The sequence below is a fragment of the Labrus bergylta genome, chromosome 6 (genome assembly GCF_963930695.1).
Source record: "Labrus bergylta chromosome 6, fLabBer1.1, whole genome shotgun sequence".
In the NCBI taxonomy this organism is placed as follows: domain Eukaryota; kingdom Metazoa; phylum Chordata; class Actinopteri; order Labriformes; family Labridae; genus Labrus; species Labrus bergylta.
The window spans coordinates 16,267,098-16,284,665 of record NC_089200.1 but is presented as its reverse complement, the minus strand read 5'-3'; the positions used below and the strand labels follow the sequence as shown (position 1 = coordinate 16,284,665).

Sequence of the window (17,568 nt, the reverse complement as noted above, 5' to 3'; positions counted from 1 at the left end):
ATGTGGATTATTACATCAAATTTAGGACATCAATACCTCAGACTTGATACCACAACTTCTTTTATGGCAAAAAGTTCCCACCTTCAAAAAGTTATTCCTACAATAAATTAAATATGAAAAAAAAAGAAAAATGAGGCATATAAAAAATCTCTCCATTTCATTGACCAGGTCAAACTTGTTCAGAAATAGAGGAATTACCTGGTCGAATTACTATTCGACATGGGAATACATAATCTAAAGATTTTTTTTCAATTTTGGGTGTAAATCGTGTTTTGTTGTATTGTTTTAATACTGTTTGTATTTAAAGTAAAAAAAAATTAAAAGTTGGTTAGAAGAAAAGCAAAATAATAAAATCTGTTCTGTTTTTGCTGGTCCTCAGTTGTGTTGACAATAAGTATAGAGCAGGAGAGATACCGTATCCCCCCCCCCCCCCCACACCCACTACCAGTGACCCCTAGGGCCCCTGGACCGTAGACTGTGATCGCGCGCGACGCAAGCTCATTTCCTGATTGGATGAGTTTGACGGCGCGTGCGGACAGACAGCCAGCTGAAAGAGGTCGCGTGTCTGCTGCCTGTCAACCTCTTGATAACTACATACTCATTTCACATTTGTATCCACGCGGAAAAAACAACCATGGAATTATTGAATCGATACCTGGACAGGAGTAACTCAGTTAGGTACGTTTTTAAGTGTTGACTTTAAAAGTTGTGAAGGAACTTAATTTTTTTAAGACCTCATTCGATAATCTATTCTTCACATATATTTCCTTACCAAAATATATACTGTGTTTGTCGCTTAGTTATGATATTACGACACCAGAACTACTCTGAAACGTGCTTTGAAAGCCTTAAAATGTTTGTCTCCTGTACAGCCTGAGTCATATTACTATCTTAAACTTTCGCACCGGTGTTTCTAACACAAGTTTTACCTGAAGTAGGCGAGCTGTAAAATATGTAGTTAAACTGACACTAAATGTATAAGTGAGGAACAGTACATTTTGTGTTTTGTCAGTGTGAGGCAAAAAAAAAAAAAAAAACTTGGCAAAACATTGAAAGCAACCACGTTGAGCTAACCCTGGACTTAAACCCAGGCAGCAGCATGAATGCAGCCAGTGTACTCAGTACAGGGAGTTCTTCCTGTGAAAGATGACAAATCTGGTGTACTGAAAAAAAAATCACAAGTAAGCTTAGATGGCTCAAGTTGATGGTCGTGACTTTTTTGCTTTCACTTCTGCTTTTTGTCCTGGACATGATCATATGGCCTCTTCATACAAGGGTACACTCAAAAATCAAGGTTAACTTAGTTTAAAAGTTGTGTCTCCGTGCTCTGGTGTGATATTACATTCTGTTGTTACTTGTGTTTCAGCTCTGTTTTGACCCAAGAGGTTATCAGGGAGGAGACCCTGAGGGATGACCTGAAGTATTACTTCATGAGCCCGTGTGAGAAGTACCGGGCCCGACGGCATTTACCCTGGAAACTGGGGGTGCAGATACTTAAAATCATCATGATCACTACACAAGTATGTACCGCGGGATTATTGCAGATTAGGGAACACCTGGAAAGACGACCCACCCAGAATGTTTCCTGCTGGAGGTGTTATTTGTTCTAGACAGGAAGCCAGTAAATGTGAATTTGTGTGGATATTTGTGTTCATATGTTTTGACAACTTCAAGTCTCAAATGAGGAGGGGAGTGTCTGTTTATTTCAAGTAAAAGATGATGAAATAAGTGCACCACACCCACACATCTGAACCCTGCTCTCCTTCCTACAAGCTGCTTTTAATACTGGCGATAAAGGAATTTGCTGTTTTTCTTTCTTATGTTACACTAGGAATAATAGATATCAGTTTTGTCAGTAGAAGAAAAAGTAATGCATAAACAAAACAGAAAAACATTTTCATAGCAACAAAAGCTATTGATAATAGAGTCGATGTGATGAGCTCTGACTGATTTTTAGAAAATACTTATAACTTAAGACAATTAAAAAAAAAAAACAATGCTAAAATATTATTACCTCTGATCTTGTATTTCTACTTGTGTTCTGAAGTCATAAAAGTTGAAGAATAAACAAGAATAAAAGTTGTAGGTGACCTTCACCCTTGATTACCACACTAAACATGCAGTTTTTCCCTTTATTATTTCCTTGATAGCTCATCCTGTTCGGCCTCAACAACCAGCTGGTGGTGTCCTATAAGGAGGAGAACACGATTGCTCTGAAAAACCTTTTCCTGAAGGACTACAGTGGAGTGGATGAGGATGACTACTGTGTCGCCGTCTACACGCAGCATGGCGTCTATGAAAGTCTGTTTTATGCCCTGGATCAGGCAAGTTTTACTACTTACATTCCAACGCTTTAAACAATGTATAATGAAACAGACCTTGTGTTGTTAAAACAGGAAAATAAAGAAAAGTTTTATTCTCAGGCTTTTTATGCCTTTATTGGAAAGACAGAACAGTGGATAGAGTCAGAAATCAGGGAGAGAGAGTGGGGAATGAAATGCGGGAGAGAAGCCACAGGTTGGATTTGAATCCAGGCCTCCCGCCTTTGGACTCTGTACATGGGGCATGCACACTAACCACTAGGCTACCAGCACCCCAAGGTTTGTTTAATAGCATTTTTTATGTAACACCACATCCCCAAATGTTATAAAAGCCAGGTCAAGAATCTGAACTGGGATGCCGTGTTACATAGAAAATACTCCCACTGACGTATCTGGTTATCCTGTGAGGCACTCTCCTAAATTAATATAAATTATGTTACTTTATTTTTTCCCTGGCTTACAGTGACCGTGTGTTTTATCAGAGTCTTCTTATATTCATAGTACAGCCAGTTGGGCCGCCTTTCTGTGGGTCCCATTAGTTACGCTGAGGATGATGACGGCAAGCTGCTTCCTCTTATCATCTGTAAGGAGTACTACAAGAGAGGCACCGTGGAGCCCTCAGATGAGGCCTTTGACATAGACGCTCAGCTAGAAACAGGTAAGAGGGGACTTGTAAAATATCATCTGATAAGTCAAATCACTGACTTAATTTTTCAGACGAATACACCTCACAATCGAACTTAATAATTGATTTGTTGTTAATATGATATATTTTGTTTTACACTTATTATGTCACACCACGTGATGGTGAATTACCAACTCAGTAACTTGTTGGTCTTAAGCACTATAACACCTTACCATGTTTTTTTTTTTTTTTTTTACTCTTTCTTAGTTTGTATGTCACATGATCCAAAGACTGCGAACCAATGGAAAACCCAGAATTCATCCTTCTTTGATCTAGACTTTTACAGGTATTCATCTATCTATTCATATTCAATCAGTGCTCTGTATATTACTAAAGAATCATTTACATATTTACTTTTAATCATAATGTACACTTAAAATACTCCAATGTATTTTCAGGCTTGTTGACATGAAAATGACCTTCCAGCTGAAAGGAATCAACCTTCAGACAGTGCGATCCCGCGAGTTACCTGACTGCTACTTCTTCTACATCACGGTACGGTTTAGCTGTTTTTTGGCTTCATTATTGAAATGACTTAATGTAAGTAAGTGCACACTTTGATCTTTGATATGTTGAGCGTACAGGCTGCCGATTTTCTTTTCAAACAAAATGTACATTATAATACAGTTTAAAGAAACTTCTCGCTACACATTTGATGATACAGGAACTATGTTTTTCATCTTCATACTGATGTATACCCCTGATCTTGTATTTCAGATCACATTTGACAACCAGTGTCACAGCGGAAAAGTGAAAATCTTCCTTGACATAGACGCTCAAAGCAGTGCCTGTCAAGGCTGGAAAATATCTGGGACAGGTAAGGTGTTAATTATCATGGTCGAGTAACAAACATAAAGAGAAAAACAGGTTATGTTACAGATTTTAGAGCACAGATGGAGGTTATATTTGCACACTAATTTGATAAACGATTAATTTTTTTTTAAAGAACAGACTTTATTCTGTCATTTTGGTTTATAAATATGAGAGAAGATAAAATGTTTTCAACCAAACAACATTACTTAAATTGACAACAACATTACAAATATAAGTTATTGCAGTCAACTTGAATATTATATTGTGATATTAACATGTTCTTATGTTCTAATGTCAAAGTTTATAAATGTTTATATTTTCATTTGACATGTGCTGAATTACCAGAAAGCACCTAGAAGTTCTTCTAGAAGGGAAACAGATGTGTTTAGTGACTGTACATTTGAAAAATGTTCACATTACAGTATTTGAAAGACTGCTTGTAGATACTTCAATGCAATCATGTTCACCTTTTCCAAACTTGGCATCGGTATTTCCAAAAATGTGAAATTGAAAAAGTTGTTATTTTGCCCATAATGCAAGTGCCTCTTACTGTTGACTGTTGGTAAGGCGTTTTCCAATAAACCCTTCGTTATCAGTCGTCTGTGTGTTAGTTATGTAAGAGATAAACCTTTATACATACACACACACACACACACACACACACACACACACACACACACACACACACACACACACACATACACACATTCCCTTTTGCCTGTTTAAACTGCAACTTTATTCGTTTTTCACACAAACTCATATAAAACTTGTCTGTGTTTCAGCTCAGAAAAACACTCACTATCTCCTGGTATTTGACGGCTTTGTCATTCTTATTTGCCTGACGTCAGCTGTGCTGTGCACCCGTTCCATCGTTCTGGCTGTCAGGTTACTCCAGGTCAGCTGTTCGATCACATTGTTTAATATCAAACATGAAGTATTCCTTTCTTTTCTCTCAGGATCTCACTCTGTATTTTTTTTTCCCCCACTTTTTTTTGTTTTTGGGTAAATACGTGTTGTTTACTTTCCGGTTTGTTGGAACCTTTTGTTTCATCTCTTTTTTTTTTCCAGTTATATTTTCTTAAGCTAAGTGTTATATGAAGCACAAAATATTCAAATTCACTCCATAATGCTATTTAAAGTATACCACATGTACAGATACAGTATACTGTCTGTCTAGAGTTAACATTTTCATCATAGTGGGTCTGACTTCTATTCATGCATTTATTTTTAATTAGAGACTTAATTTGTGTTTGTTTGTTTATTTACAGAGGTTTTCCAGATTCCTTCATGAGAACTACAATCGTAAAGTGTGTGAGGATGACCAGAGCGAGTTTCTGAATGGCTGGTATGTTCTGGTTATCGTCAGCGACCTCTTGGCAACAGTTGGATCCATACTTAAGATGGAAATAAAAGCGAAGGTATAACTACTCAGACACTTTAGTCTTTGAGACAAAGTAACTGTACAGACTTAGATAAATGTATTTCATATGTCAAAATAAATGTAAGAGGAGAGACATATTTATAATGCTTTTAAAGTTAAGTTAAGTAACATACAGTGATGAGTTATCTTCAAATCAGCTTTAGCAAAGTGGAGCTTACAGCATGGCATCGCCTTTGACTTTACATCAAGTTATTTATTAAGCAATACAAATAAAATCACAGGAACGTGTACTTTGGACCAAAACAACTCAATGTTGACAGTGTAGAGACCTGTCTATGCATACACTTACTGGTCTTTTAATGTACTCAGTTAGAAGTGGTGTTAAAACCCTTTGAACAAAATGTCACAATATGTCACCCTAGTTAAATATTAAAGGGATGTTTCTCTCTTGCAGTTTCACTTTGTACCTAAAGCAGTAAAAAAAACAGCCCGCACAGATCATGTCACAGCTTCCTCCTACAACTTAAATATAAATAACAACAGTTGTGTAGATTTAGCTAAACTTAAAATGTAACTCCTACTGACTCTGTGGTAACCTTACTGGTTAACCAGAGGCGGGTGTTTGTCACTTTCACATACACAAAATATTGGCTTATCCTACTGAATATCTCTGAAGCCTGATTTCCTTAGAAGATTAAAGGGAATATTTCTCAGTGCTCTCCTGGTTATTTTTGTATCTCACAGAGTCTGACCAGTTATGACGTGTGCAGTATCTTCCTGGGAACGTCTACTTTAATGGTGTGGGTTGGCGTGATCAGGTACCTCGGATACTTCCAGAAATACAACGTGAGTCTTTGACCCTTTTTCTCTCTTTGTAGATCACTTTTGTCTAAACTAAAAAATGTACTGTGTGGCAGCTAGTTTCAAATGTAAAAATGTATGGTGTGTTGTTGTGGAATAAGTAAAAACCCTGAATAAGCTAAATGAACAACACAAAGAAGTCTGAGAAGAGTTGATGTATTACAAATAATTCACTGTACAAGATGAAGTTCAACGCTTCTATTGGAAATTCAAGATGAAGAGTTTCTGTTCACAGCTTTTAAAATCAAATGTCTGTTTTAGGTGTTAATTTTGACCATGAAGGCAGCCTTTCCCAAAGTGCTTCGTTTCTGCTGCTGTGCTGGCATGATCTACCTCGGCTACACCTTCTGTGGCTGGATCGTACTGGGGCCATACCATGAAAAGGTAACTCTGACAACTGGTTTGAGGAAAACACAGGTTATATGCAGATTTCAGAAGTGGTTTTGTGATGCTTTGTTTTTGTTGATCTGAATCCCTGCTCTTGTAGTTATTTGCAGGGATGTGATGGAAATAAGAGGAACTAACGGTGCTTTTTACTGACTTGGCTTATGGAAATCCGGCAGAAATGCTGAGGCAAGAAAAATAAAGTTGCATCAGGGAGGTACAAGACTTACTGAATGTATGTTTACATCTTTAAAATTAGCTGTAACAGCATTTTTTTAACGAGGACAGGCAAAAAACAGATGAGTGACAATGAACACTGAAGTCAGTTTTTAATTTGTGTTTTTATTCTGAGAAATATTGAGTTCATAAATGCTATGTATAAAGTATATTTTTAATTTAAATAGCTTTTAATACACTATTAAAAAAACAAATACAGGTTGGCTTAAAACTGATTTAAGTACAGATGAAATGGTCAACCATGGTTAGTTTGTGTTTTAGTTAAAAAGCAGTTTACTTATTAAGAAAACCTCTTTCAGCATTATCTCTCACACACTGATGAGACATAAAAAAGGTCTTTGACAACCACTAGGTGTCAGTGTGTGTCTGGTTATTGAAACTTCCAGCTTAAATTGGTGGAGCCTCAAGTCCATGCAGCCAAACCTTCAGCATGTTTAAACTGCAACTTTATTCGTTTTTACGTGGGATTTAGAAAATAATTGTAGACAAATGGGGATGTCAAAGAAACAAATGTCCCCAAGCAGGACTTAGATTGGGGGTGAAATATTAACATAATCAGTATCTACAAGTAATTTGATTTTTATAGGCGGCAATTTGAGCATTACAGCTTTATTAGTTTTTCCAAATAATATGAAACATTTAACATATTAACCTACAAGTACAAGAATCAAAACCACTACAATAAGCAGATTACAAAATGAAAAAAAAAAATCATTTCCATAACATATTGGTTTCATAGTTCATCAATGTACCAGTGGCCATTCACATTTTTTAATTAGTCTTGATCCGACTGGCATGGAACTTTGCCATGATTCAGACCTGATGGTTTCCAGTTCATGTGAGAAAATCCTTTAGACAATAAGTCTAAGCTCGCAACAGGAAGATAGTCCAAAGCCCTATTCGCACGCTGGACTAGTATTACCTGTTGACCTCTAGTAATTTGTAATAAATGCGGAGGTTGTCTGTGATCTTAATCCCGTGCGAATCTGCCATGTCCTTAATTTGTAAAATAAAAATCGCAAATTACCTACCATATTTCGCCAAACACAGAGGTTCTGTGATAATATTAGTCCCGTGCGAGTCAGCATCTCTGTGATTTGGGGTAGTTTTTTGTGTTCTCGCTCCTTTTTTCTGCCCTTCTCCAGTCGAGAATTATGCAGGCTGCGTTGGCAAAATGAATGTTTTGACAGAATTTTGGGTGCAGATTCAGGAGGCTCATCTAGCTACACAGCATGGAGAACCACTCACAGAAAGAGCAAGCTCAAATCCATTAGGAGAGCGAAATCTGGAAAGATGATTAGATGGATTACATGCATGGAACATTTTTCTATATTTTACGCATAGGTTACGCAGACACTTGTGTTATACGAGTAGCGTATGTCTGTGAATGGCTCAGTGCGAGTGAGGACAGAACAAGGGGAGGTGTGTGCGAAGGGCAAGTTACTGATGCCAGGGACCTGAGCAGAATCAGCGCAGAGAAACTAGTCAGCATCTGAAGTGTATGCACAGTTTGAGCTCTGTGTGCGTAATAAACGGCCCGACACCTCAAGTAACAAGCCGGACTCTCCGTGTCTGTTACAACTTGCTGCACCCCAGTTAAAGTGACGGGGGTTAGTCCTGAAGTTGAGGGCTACAACTTGGGCCATGCAGCAGACCAATAAGTCTCCCCTGTGCGCTCCGACCACAGTTGTAACGCCGAAGCAGGAACGGTTAACACTTGACATCATATCCGGGGGATAATGTCAGTAAATTCGAGATAAAACACAGACTTCGCTTATCCCGTGCAAATGCGGCGCACGAAACACAGACGTGGTGGGGTAATTTCTAAATCACATGAGGTCCCCAGGTAATACTAGTCCCATGCGAAAATAGGGCTCAAGAGTGGTTTTCAGATCTCCAGAAATGACTGTTCAGTACCCTTCAGCACATCACTTATCCTCTCATGAGGAAGTACATAAAAGTTCTCTTTGTACCACATAGTGACAGTAGGGGGATTCTCTTTAATCCACTCCAACAGAATACATTTCCTTGCTAGAATCAGTAGTCTACCCAGCAGAAAGTGAAAGTTGTTAGAAAGCAGACCAAGAAAGAAGAGTGGAGGATCTTTTTTTTACTTTAGTTTTTAAAATGCTACTGAGCTCTTTGGTTATACAGGGCCTAAACCCTGATATGTATTCACTCAGCCAGAAAAGGTGACTATACATGTAGTCCCACTTCTCAATTTCAGAGCCATTCATTAGCCATTGATAAAGTGATGTAACTGCAGGAACCTGGAAAGATGTTCCTCAGATATGTAATACTGAAGCTGAAGTTGACAAAAAGACTTGAGAATACCATCTTTTAACAAATCTCCAATAACCCTAAAGCCTTTGGATTTCCATAAATAAAAAACTGATCTTCAACCAGCCAGGATGAAGCCAGCATTCCCACAGATAGGTGTTAGCACAGAGACCAAATCCTTCTTCCAAATAACCGAGTGAAATCCCTACAGACCCTGATGGAACTCTAAATTATCAGTTTAGCGTGACCTGTTTATTTGCAAACAGCAGTGGACTCGGGGGCAACCCAGTCTGGTGCCAGGCTGTTTGTGATGACACTAGCTGTTGGTGAATGATTGATGGTTTGTATGAGGAAGTTGCATCCCCCCCACCACCCCGTCCAAATTTTCTGACGTTCTCTGCCTTGAGATTGAATGGCATACTGAATTACATTCAGAAGTCGACTGTTAAAAGTTGAGGTGATTCTGAATACATCCTGTAACTGCAGTTATAAGCAATTTAAAAATAAAATAAAAAGGAACGCTACATGTTTAAACCTCCTCCGAAAACTCAACAACACACATTTTACCAACGCGCATGAGACACTTGGACAGGGAGAGACCCTAGCTTGGTCAGCAAGTGTCATCAGGAAACATGTGTGTATTTAGCTTGACAAATTATTTACGGAAGTCCAAGGATGCAGGAGGCGTCTTAGGAGAGCCAGATGGGAGATAGACTGGATAACCTGCCCCGCGGCATTTCTCACTAAGCTACTAAGAAGTGTTGATAAAGTTAAATTGAAAAGGAGGAAGTACTGTAAATAAGTTGTGGGCTGAGTTTAGTTACATTTTTTTAGGTCAGTTTACTTGAAAATGTTCACAATTTATAGACCATAGCTTATCGTAATTTATAGACCATAGCTTATCGTAATTTATAGACCATAGCTTATCGTAATTTATAGACCATAGCTTAAATTGTGAAATACACATTTTAATTTCATTTAAAGTTTCATTTATTTGTCTTCAGGTGTCTGCAGTGGTTTTCTACTGAAAGTTTTGGAAGAACAAGTTTCAGTTCCCTATGTTTTCAACACAACAGTCAACTGATACTCTGTCATATTAACGTTTCAGTGACTTGAGGTGTCCCCTGTAGTGTGCCTTCAGCCCTCTTAGGCTGCTCTGTGTATTTACTGTAGGAATAAACAGAGGATGTTCTGGGACTCGGCATCCCACATGTCCTCAAGTGTTATGCCCTGGAATCCATACCGTCACAGTGGGATGTTGTGTTTAGATATTATCACACTCTGCTGGAACTCTTTCATAATGTCTCTCCCTTTCAGCCATCATTCTCTCTGTTTGTCTTTCTACCTTTATCACTTCATCCTTATCAGCTATCATGTTTCTGCACCTCCTTTTACTTATTTTGAACCTCATCTCTGCAGGGATTTCTGTTTTGTTCCTCCGCTGTTTAAAATTAAGAAATTATGTTAAATATGCAGTCGTGGGGTACCTGTTATCAGCAGAAAGAGGTAATGTAGTTTTCAACTTGGCACACATGTATTTTTCATTATATCTGAAACAACTCAATTTCCGGTTTTAAGCTTCAATTCCTTTTTTAATTTTTGCAGTTCCCCACCTTTTTGGCTTGCTACTAGCTTAGCCGGCTTTTTGATTTCATAATTCAAAGATCAGCAAGCCAAAATGTAAATTTTTCATTTTGAACTTTTAGTTATACGAATATTGTAAATCTCACGAAACAAGCTTGTTTGAAACATTTGTAATTTTTGAAAGTTATTTTGGGGGCATTTTTGCCTCAATTTGAATAGGACAGCTGAAGAGAGACAGGAAACGCTGTGAGGAGAGAGTAAGCGATGACATGCAGCAAAGCAAACCCCCAGCTGCTGCAACGAGGACCATAGCCTCTGCACATGGGGGCACACAACATAACCACTAGGCTATCTGCGCTCCCTATAAGAAACATTTTTCAGCCCTTTTAAAGATGAAAAAATTGTGACTTGAAATAACTTGATTATTAAACTAACTCTACAAGACCCTCTTGTGGTTCCTTAAATTGATACTAGCTACTTCTTTTTAATAAAAAAAACGTCCTGTCATTATCAAGAAAAAATAATCAGATAAAATCAGAAACAAAGATAAATTGTTTAATGGAAATCTCTCTTTTTTTTGTTGCTTTACAGCTATCTCAAAACGCCTCAGATTTGATCATGGTCCATGTGTTCACTTTAAAATCTAATCTGATATCCTTTCCTCCTTTGCTCTAGTTTGAAAGCCTGAGTCGTGTAGCAGAGTGTCTGTTCTCCCTCCTGAACGGTGATGACATGTTCACCACCTTTGCCCAGCTGAAGGACAAGAAAACTTTAGTGTGGCTCTTCAGCCGGGCCTACCTCTACTCCTTCATCTCGCTCTTCATCTACATGGTTCTGTCGCTGTTCATCGCCCTCATCACTGATTCATACGAGACCATAAAGGTACATTTAAAACGTCTCATGTTACCCAATAAAAGGGAATCAGTAAGAGAACAAACAAAACGTCAATGAGAGATACAGTGCTCAAATTGCTCTTTGAGATGTGAAATATTAAATAATGAATTGATTAATTGATCATCAACTTTATAGGAAGAATGTGCAACATTTTACAAATAACGACTGTCGACTGTCTACACTAAGTGAGAGGTGTGAGTCCCACCAGGTTTCATGCTGGTGCTCACGGGCGACATTTAACGGATCAAAAAAGTCGCACATTCTTCCTTTAAGCAAAACTCGCTTGTTTAAGCAAAACAGGCGTGAGAATTTTTTTATTGTCATACTTCTGTATAAAGTGAATGTTTGAGACTGCTGGTTAAAACAATCATTGGAACTCTGGAGGAACTTACAGGATTTCTTCTTTTCTTTTAATTGCCTAAATAATGGAAAACATTGAGAAGTTGTAAGGTAGATTTATTTACAGTCAGTGTTACTTTTTCTTCAACCATAATATAATTTAGTTGCAATTAGATCATGCTAATGATTAAAAAAAAATACCAAGCTAACTTAAAGACTATTGTCTTAACCCTCTTGTGGGACACGTGTTTGTTTTTGTTTCATTGTTTTTTTGGTTTTTTTTACAAACAGAGATATCAAAAGGAAGGATTCCCATTGACAGACCTTCAGAAATTCCTCAGAGAGCACAAAGATTTTCCTGTTTCAGAGGAGAGCAGTCAGACAGACGCCAAGCTCCGATACCCGGTGCTGTGCTGCTGCCAGAGGTAAGATCACTGTTTACAGTCATGCTATCATAATTTAATTATGTTTAACTTGTGTTCACACACCCTGCTGCACACACACTCACACCTGGAAGATACTCTGTACCAACACGTCTTCTAAACTCTGAAACATGAGCGATGTTATGATGTAAAAGCCTTTCTGAAGAGCACTTTATAGTTTACCACTAACAGCCTGCTCTGTAATTATTCTTCTTGGCTTGTTCTTGTCAGAAAATATTAAGGCTGATCTAACACTACATACTATGAACTTTTAATGTTTTGTTTGTATCAGCTCAACAGCTGGGAAGAAGGGTTTGTTACCTCACAACAATAACATCTCATTGTTTCAACAGTTATTCAAGCTCTTTTTTTACAGAAATCTATCGAAGAAGAAGCTATCCTCTTAATATTAATAAAAATCAGTGTGGGCAAGATTTTGCTTTATTTATTAATAATTGCCTCTCTAGAAGGTGGTAGCAGGTGCTCCAGGCAAATAAGATCTTTAGATCTAGTAGTTGGATGCCTACTTGTCAAAAAGATAAGACACGTAAAATTAAGCAATTAAGCAGCTTTGTATTGTGAAAATAGGGCTGTATACTTAACTGACTATCATACAAGCAGCACTACTTCTTTGGCCAATATGTACTCGTAAGAAGCAGTAGAAAACCAGAAGCAAATAAATATCAGGTTATGTTTTAGGTTTAGAAACATATCCAGCTAGTCAGCCTTGCTTACTGTATCCAATAATTCAAAGGGCTGGTGAAGTTACAACCCCTGCTGATTTAAAAACATCTAACTTCAGGCTAACCTTATCTGACTAATGTATGCTACTGTGTTGGTGAAATGCCACATAGCAGACATGAGATTATTTTGGGAATATTTTCAAATTTTGCAATTTTTACTAACGGTGAAATATATTTACAGTATGACCAAATCAGCTTGGCATAGAATGAACAAAATGAGCAGTAACCAGCAATCTTTCTGATAAAGCCTTGAGTTTGAGCAAACCAGGTTATTGCTTTGAATGTTTCCAAAGCAACAGAAATGAATGGTCCCTCACAGTAGTCAAATTGGAGTTCACTTTATCTCAGGTACATAGTTGTATACTACTGTAAGCAGGATGTTTTCTATACTGCACAGCTGATATCTCACAATATTACATTACTTTGTCCCCATATCAGTGTGCCTGCCTGTCAGTCTTTATTCAACTAAATAACCAAAAACAGATAAAGAAACATTACACATACTATATAATTACAAAAAAGGAAACTCAGTTTGCCTAAATTATACTAAGTTGCTTCAGCAAGACGTATTGCTCTATATCTCTCTGTTTTCTGCTCATTCCTTTTCTATGAGCCAATCTCTATCATCAGCAGACTGCAGCGGAGTTTCCTCCACACTGTGGTTTGGCTCAGGCTTACGTGGTTTGAGAGCAATGAAATTAGTGGTGAGAGCTATGCAGACACACCCAGTGATGGGCTGATTACAGAGAAACTCAGGCTGTACACTGGGAAGAACCCCCCCCCTCCCCCCCCCCTCCTTCTTCCACCCCCAGCCATCACTCCTTCTCTGCTCTGTTGCTTCCCAAAGCCCATGGTCAACTTTAAGACTTGAGCCAGAAAAGTTTTTTTTGAAGCACAACCGTGAGATTGGAGGAGTTATTTCTTTGTAGCATTATAAACTCCATCTTTTAATATGGAGTTCACTGTCTTTTTAGGAAGTCTTTGTCCTCTCTTCCTTAATCACTTTCTTACCCTCCTTTTTGTTATCACATGCCATTTCTGACAATTGTTTCCTACTGTGTAAAAATAATCAGCATTTTATTTCACCACATACATTTTGAAATTAATGTGGACGTTACGCACAACTTGGTGTCATTGCTTCCTCTTTCAGTGTCTGTCTTACTCTGGCTTTTATTTCTGCATTTAGAGGTTTTACCATTCCAGATAAATTCAGAGCTTTTCAATACCCAGTTCCACTTTCATTGATATTTTACATTTGTAATGTATATAGAGTCTGGGGAGTATGTTCATTTTCAACCCTGTAAATCCAGATATTTATCAAAATTCTTCTTACAATAACAAGATCACTTGGATTGATCATTCAAGGGTAAGGGAGGAAGAGCAAAATATAGTCAGCATAGAGAGCTATTTTATGCACGGTGGCCCTAGATTTTTCTTTTATTAAATTGTTTTCTTTTCCGGTTTGGGATCAATTGGGTGTTTTTAAGGAAAGGCTTAACTGTAAACAAACTCTAGTAGGGCTTTCAGACTTGCAGAAAACTCCTGAAAAACCCCTGATATTAGCCGGAGTAGCTGCATGTGAACATGAAATGCTGAACTTTTGCACTCATAAAAATATCTAGATAATTTCAGGAGGACTTGCTCCGGATATTCTCCTGACCTGGCTGTTCACATGTGCTCCTCACAGCGGGAGACTATCCCTGTCAGACAGGAGGGCGGGCAGCGAGTCTCCTGAGATAAGATGTGACGTAAAAAAAAACAACGCAATAGTAGTGGATGACGCAACAGAGTCCGTTATACAATGCTATAATGAAAATATTTACCTTTATACCAAAACTACTTGTAGTTCAACAGAATCACATTATCAACAAAAGAGCAGAGAATAACATACTGGCGAACAGAAAACGTAATGCAGCTGTTTAATTCCATGTACGGTGATCGTAGTGGTTGCATGCATACACTCTATGCACCGTGCAGCAGTCACAGTATATAAACATCACTCCCCCCCTCCAATTTGCTAGAGGTGAATCCTCTGGATAATATCCTGCTGCGATCTCACATCAGCTCACTCACACTTGCTAGCAAAAAATGTGGCTGTTGGGTTCACACATACAGCTCCTCCTGGAAATATCAGGAGTCTGCAGAGAGCCTGTAAAAAATCAAGTCATGAACCCATGTGAGAAAGATATGTTAGTGTACATATTAGGGATTGTAAGGATTTCTTTGCTTTTTTTTTTCTTACATAGTGTTAATAGTTTTTCCTTTCAGGGCTTTCCCCTCCTTATTGATTCACCAGATGTAATCACTCTGCTGTCTTCTACTCGTGCTCTAAAGCCGTTATCTACCACCATGCCATCCAGTCTCCCTGATGTCTTTAAGGAAGTGTCGTCTCAGTTACAGAGCCATTATATAATAATGTGTAATAGGGCAACATAATACTGGTATGGCAGCTGATTATGCAGCTTCTCTGTTGAGTTGTGTGTAGAATTGGCAATGCCCTTTTAGAGTGAGCTAACTATTTTGTCATTAGGACACTGTAATTGTAGCCATTTCCAGCCTCTGGGCTGACCAAATTTCATCTTGACAAATGTCTTAATCTCACTGTGCTCACAAAAATTAGATCAGCAAACATGTTATTGAGTTACTGGATCAGATGTCACCTGCATATAATCTGCCTCTTCCTGCTTGTATTGCAGTGAGTTAACATGCAGTAACAGAAGCAACGACGTGCTCATGTTAAATCAAGTAAGTTAGGAAACGAATCACCCTTAAGCATACGTGAAGCCAACATAGTAATCAGTAGCAGTAATATCTTATGTCTCATAAGTCTCGTAAGAGACATTTCAATGGTGAGGCTATGACAGCCAAGACTTAAATCTCTCTGCTGCATTTCATGTGTGTTATAATTACACAGCATAATAAAACAGTTAAGCTTCGGAGTGGATATTATTGTGAAAAACATTTAGCAGATGGAGTGTCGAGCTTTGCATAGAACAAATGAACTAGACGTATAACTAAAAGTCTGAACATTCAATGTGGTTTTGCTTTACAACAAAATTATTTGACACCACTTCCCTGCTCTCTGTGAAATACATTCACATCCTCAAACGACTACAACAGATTGTGGAACAGAGAGTCTGAGACAACCACAATGTAGATTTTATGTAAAAGGAACATAATTAGCTGTTTTCTCTTGAAAGCAAACCTGAGAAAGTGTTCAAGAGGAGCAGTGACAAGGCTATCATTTCCTAAGGCCATGTTTGGAGAATCTATTATTACAACCGCACAATCAGAGATTCAGACCTCTTCCGGAATTATTTGGTTTTCATCCTTTTGTCTTCCTGTCAGGGCAAACACTTCATGCAGGTAGAAATGCAGAAAATAAAGAAACATGTTTTTACTGGTTTGTTAAGTTGGAATCAATTATCTTATTACATGTAGGGGATTGTCTTAAGAACTGGAATAAATATATTTGCCAGAGTTCAGAACAAAACTCACAAGAAGCCGTTAGTGTTGACAAATGTACGTTTTTGTGTTGTCTTGACGACATGTTCAATTTGCACAACTCCAAAGAAACTGCTCAGAAATATTACGGGAAAGAGGAGCGGTTAGGTGAAAAACCTCAGTTCTTTTTTTTTTTTTTAATTACAAGTTGGATACGAACCCGGGCTTCCTGCCTCTGTACATGGGGCACGTGAATCAACTACCAGGCCACCGGCACGTTCTAAACAATATTAACATTATCAACACATCTGTCATTGCATGTATATTCAAACCATGTTAAATCATTGTACACATATTTGTCGACAAGTACTCGTTGGTGACACAAGTAGAAAGTATGTCTATCGTGTGCTGATGATGAAATATTAAATGTCTGATGCTCTTTTTTTACATGTTGTTGCAGAGTTCCTGAAAATGATGATGTCATACTGATCAGCTGACAGGTTTCTCATCTCCAGATGAGACATCTCAGGGAGGAGGAGGGGGATGCTGGGAACAGGACTGTCTAATTCAGAGTTACCGTTACAGGTGATTCTGTCAAGTGCAATATCGACACCAAACAAGTTCCCTCTCTTGAACATGAAACCGGACCTCAAGCTTGAGAGTTGGAAAAGAAAAGAAAAACGTTTTATGCCAGTTTGACAAAAAGTTCAGGGTGCTGTGAGAATTTTCCTTTTCTTTCTAAGGTCTGAACATGTATTCCGTTGCCAAAGATATGAAATCCGTGTTTCCTGCATTTGGCTTTGATGCAAAAGCGAATACAACGCAACTTTCTGCAGTAGTAGATGTAATTTATTTGTCAAGTGTTCTTCTTGTAAAAACTTCAGTAAAGCAAATATTTTCGTTATGTGTTCTGTCTTTATGCACGATCCTTTTTTTCTTTCAAAACTTTTGTAAAAAAAAATAGACTATAAGAAAAGTGTTTCCCTAATGGATTATTAAATTTTTTACTAATGTTGGTGGCATTTGAATGCAGCAGATTTTGTTCTGTGCTTATTAAACAACTAACCTGCTCTTAAGGCTTCCGTTAATTGTGTAACACATTCACAGCTGATTTGAGATCGAGTATGAGGGCAGATTTAAAATATGGCACCAGAGCTAGAGTATGACTCAGTTTTATCAT

General features: G+C 38.0%; 1 protein-coding gene across 1 annotated transcript; it reads left to right on the top strand.

The window, feature by feature from the left end:
- The first annotated feature begins 510 nt into the window (after positions 1-510).
- mcoln2 (mucolipin TRP cation channel 2) lies at positions 511-17,459 on the top strand. Its single transcript, XM_020648660.3, has 14 exons — positions 511-678; positions 1,367-1,520; positions 2,151-2,324; positions 2,823-2,979; positions 3,214-3,292; positions 3,405-3,501; positions 3,724-3,823; positions 4,602-4,714; positions 5,088-5,237; positions 5,945-6,046; positions 6,323-6,445; positions 11,222-11,428; positions 12,071-12,204; positions 16,849-17,459. The coding sequence occupies exons 1-14, from the start codon at positions 635-637 to the stop codon at positions 16,883-16,885; spliced, it is 1,671 nt and encodes a 556-aa protein (XP_020504316.1). The 5' UTR covers positions 511-634; the 3' UTR covers positions 16,886-17,459.
- Positions 17,460-17,568: the final 109 nt, after the last annotated feature.

Bases quoted from the DNA above. Each gene is read 5' to 3' on its own strand.
- mcoln2 (XM_020648660.3), top strand. From the start codon at position 635: ATGGAATTATTGAATCGATACCTGGACAGGAGTAACTCAGTTAG. The intron at 2,325-2,822 runs GCAAGTTTTACT...TTATATTCATAG, and splicing joins TGTTTTATGCCCTGGATCAG to TACAGCCAGTTGGGCCGCCT. The intron at 5,238-5,944 runs GTATAACTACTC...TGTATCTCACAG, and splicing joins AGATGGAAATAAAAGCGAAG to AGTCTGACCAGTTATGACGT.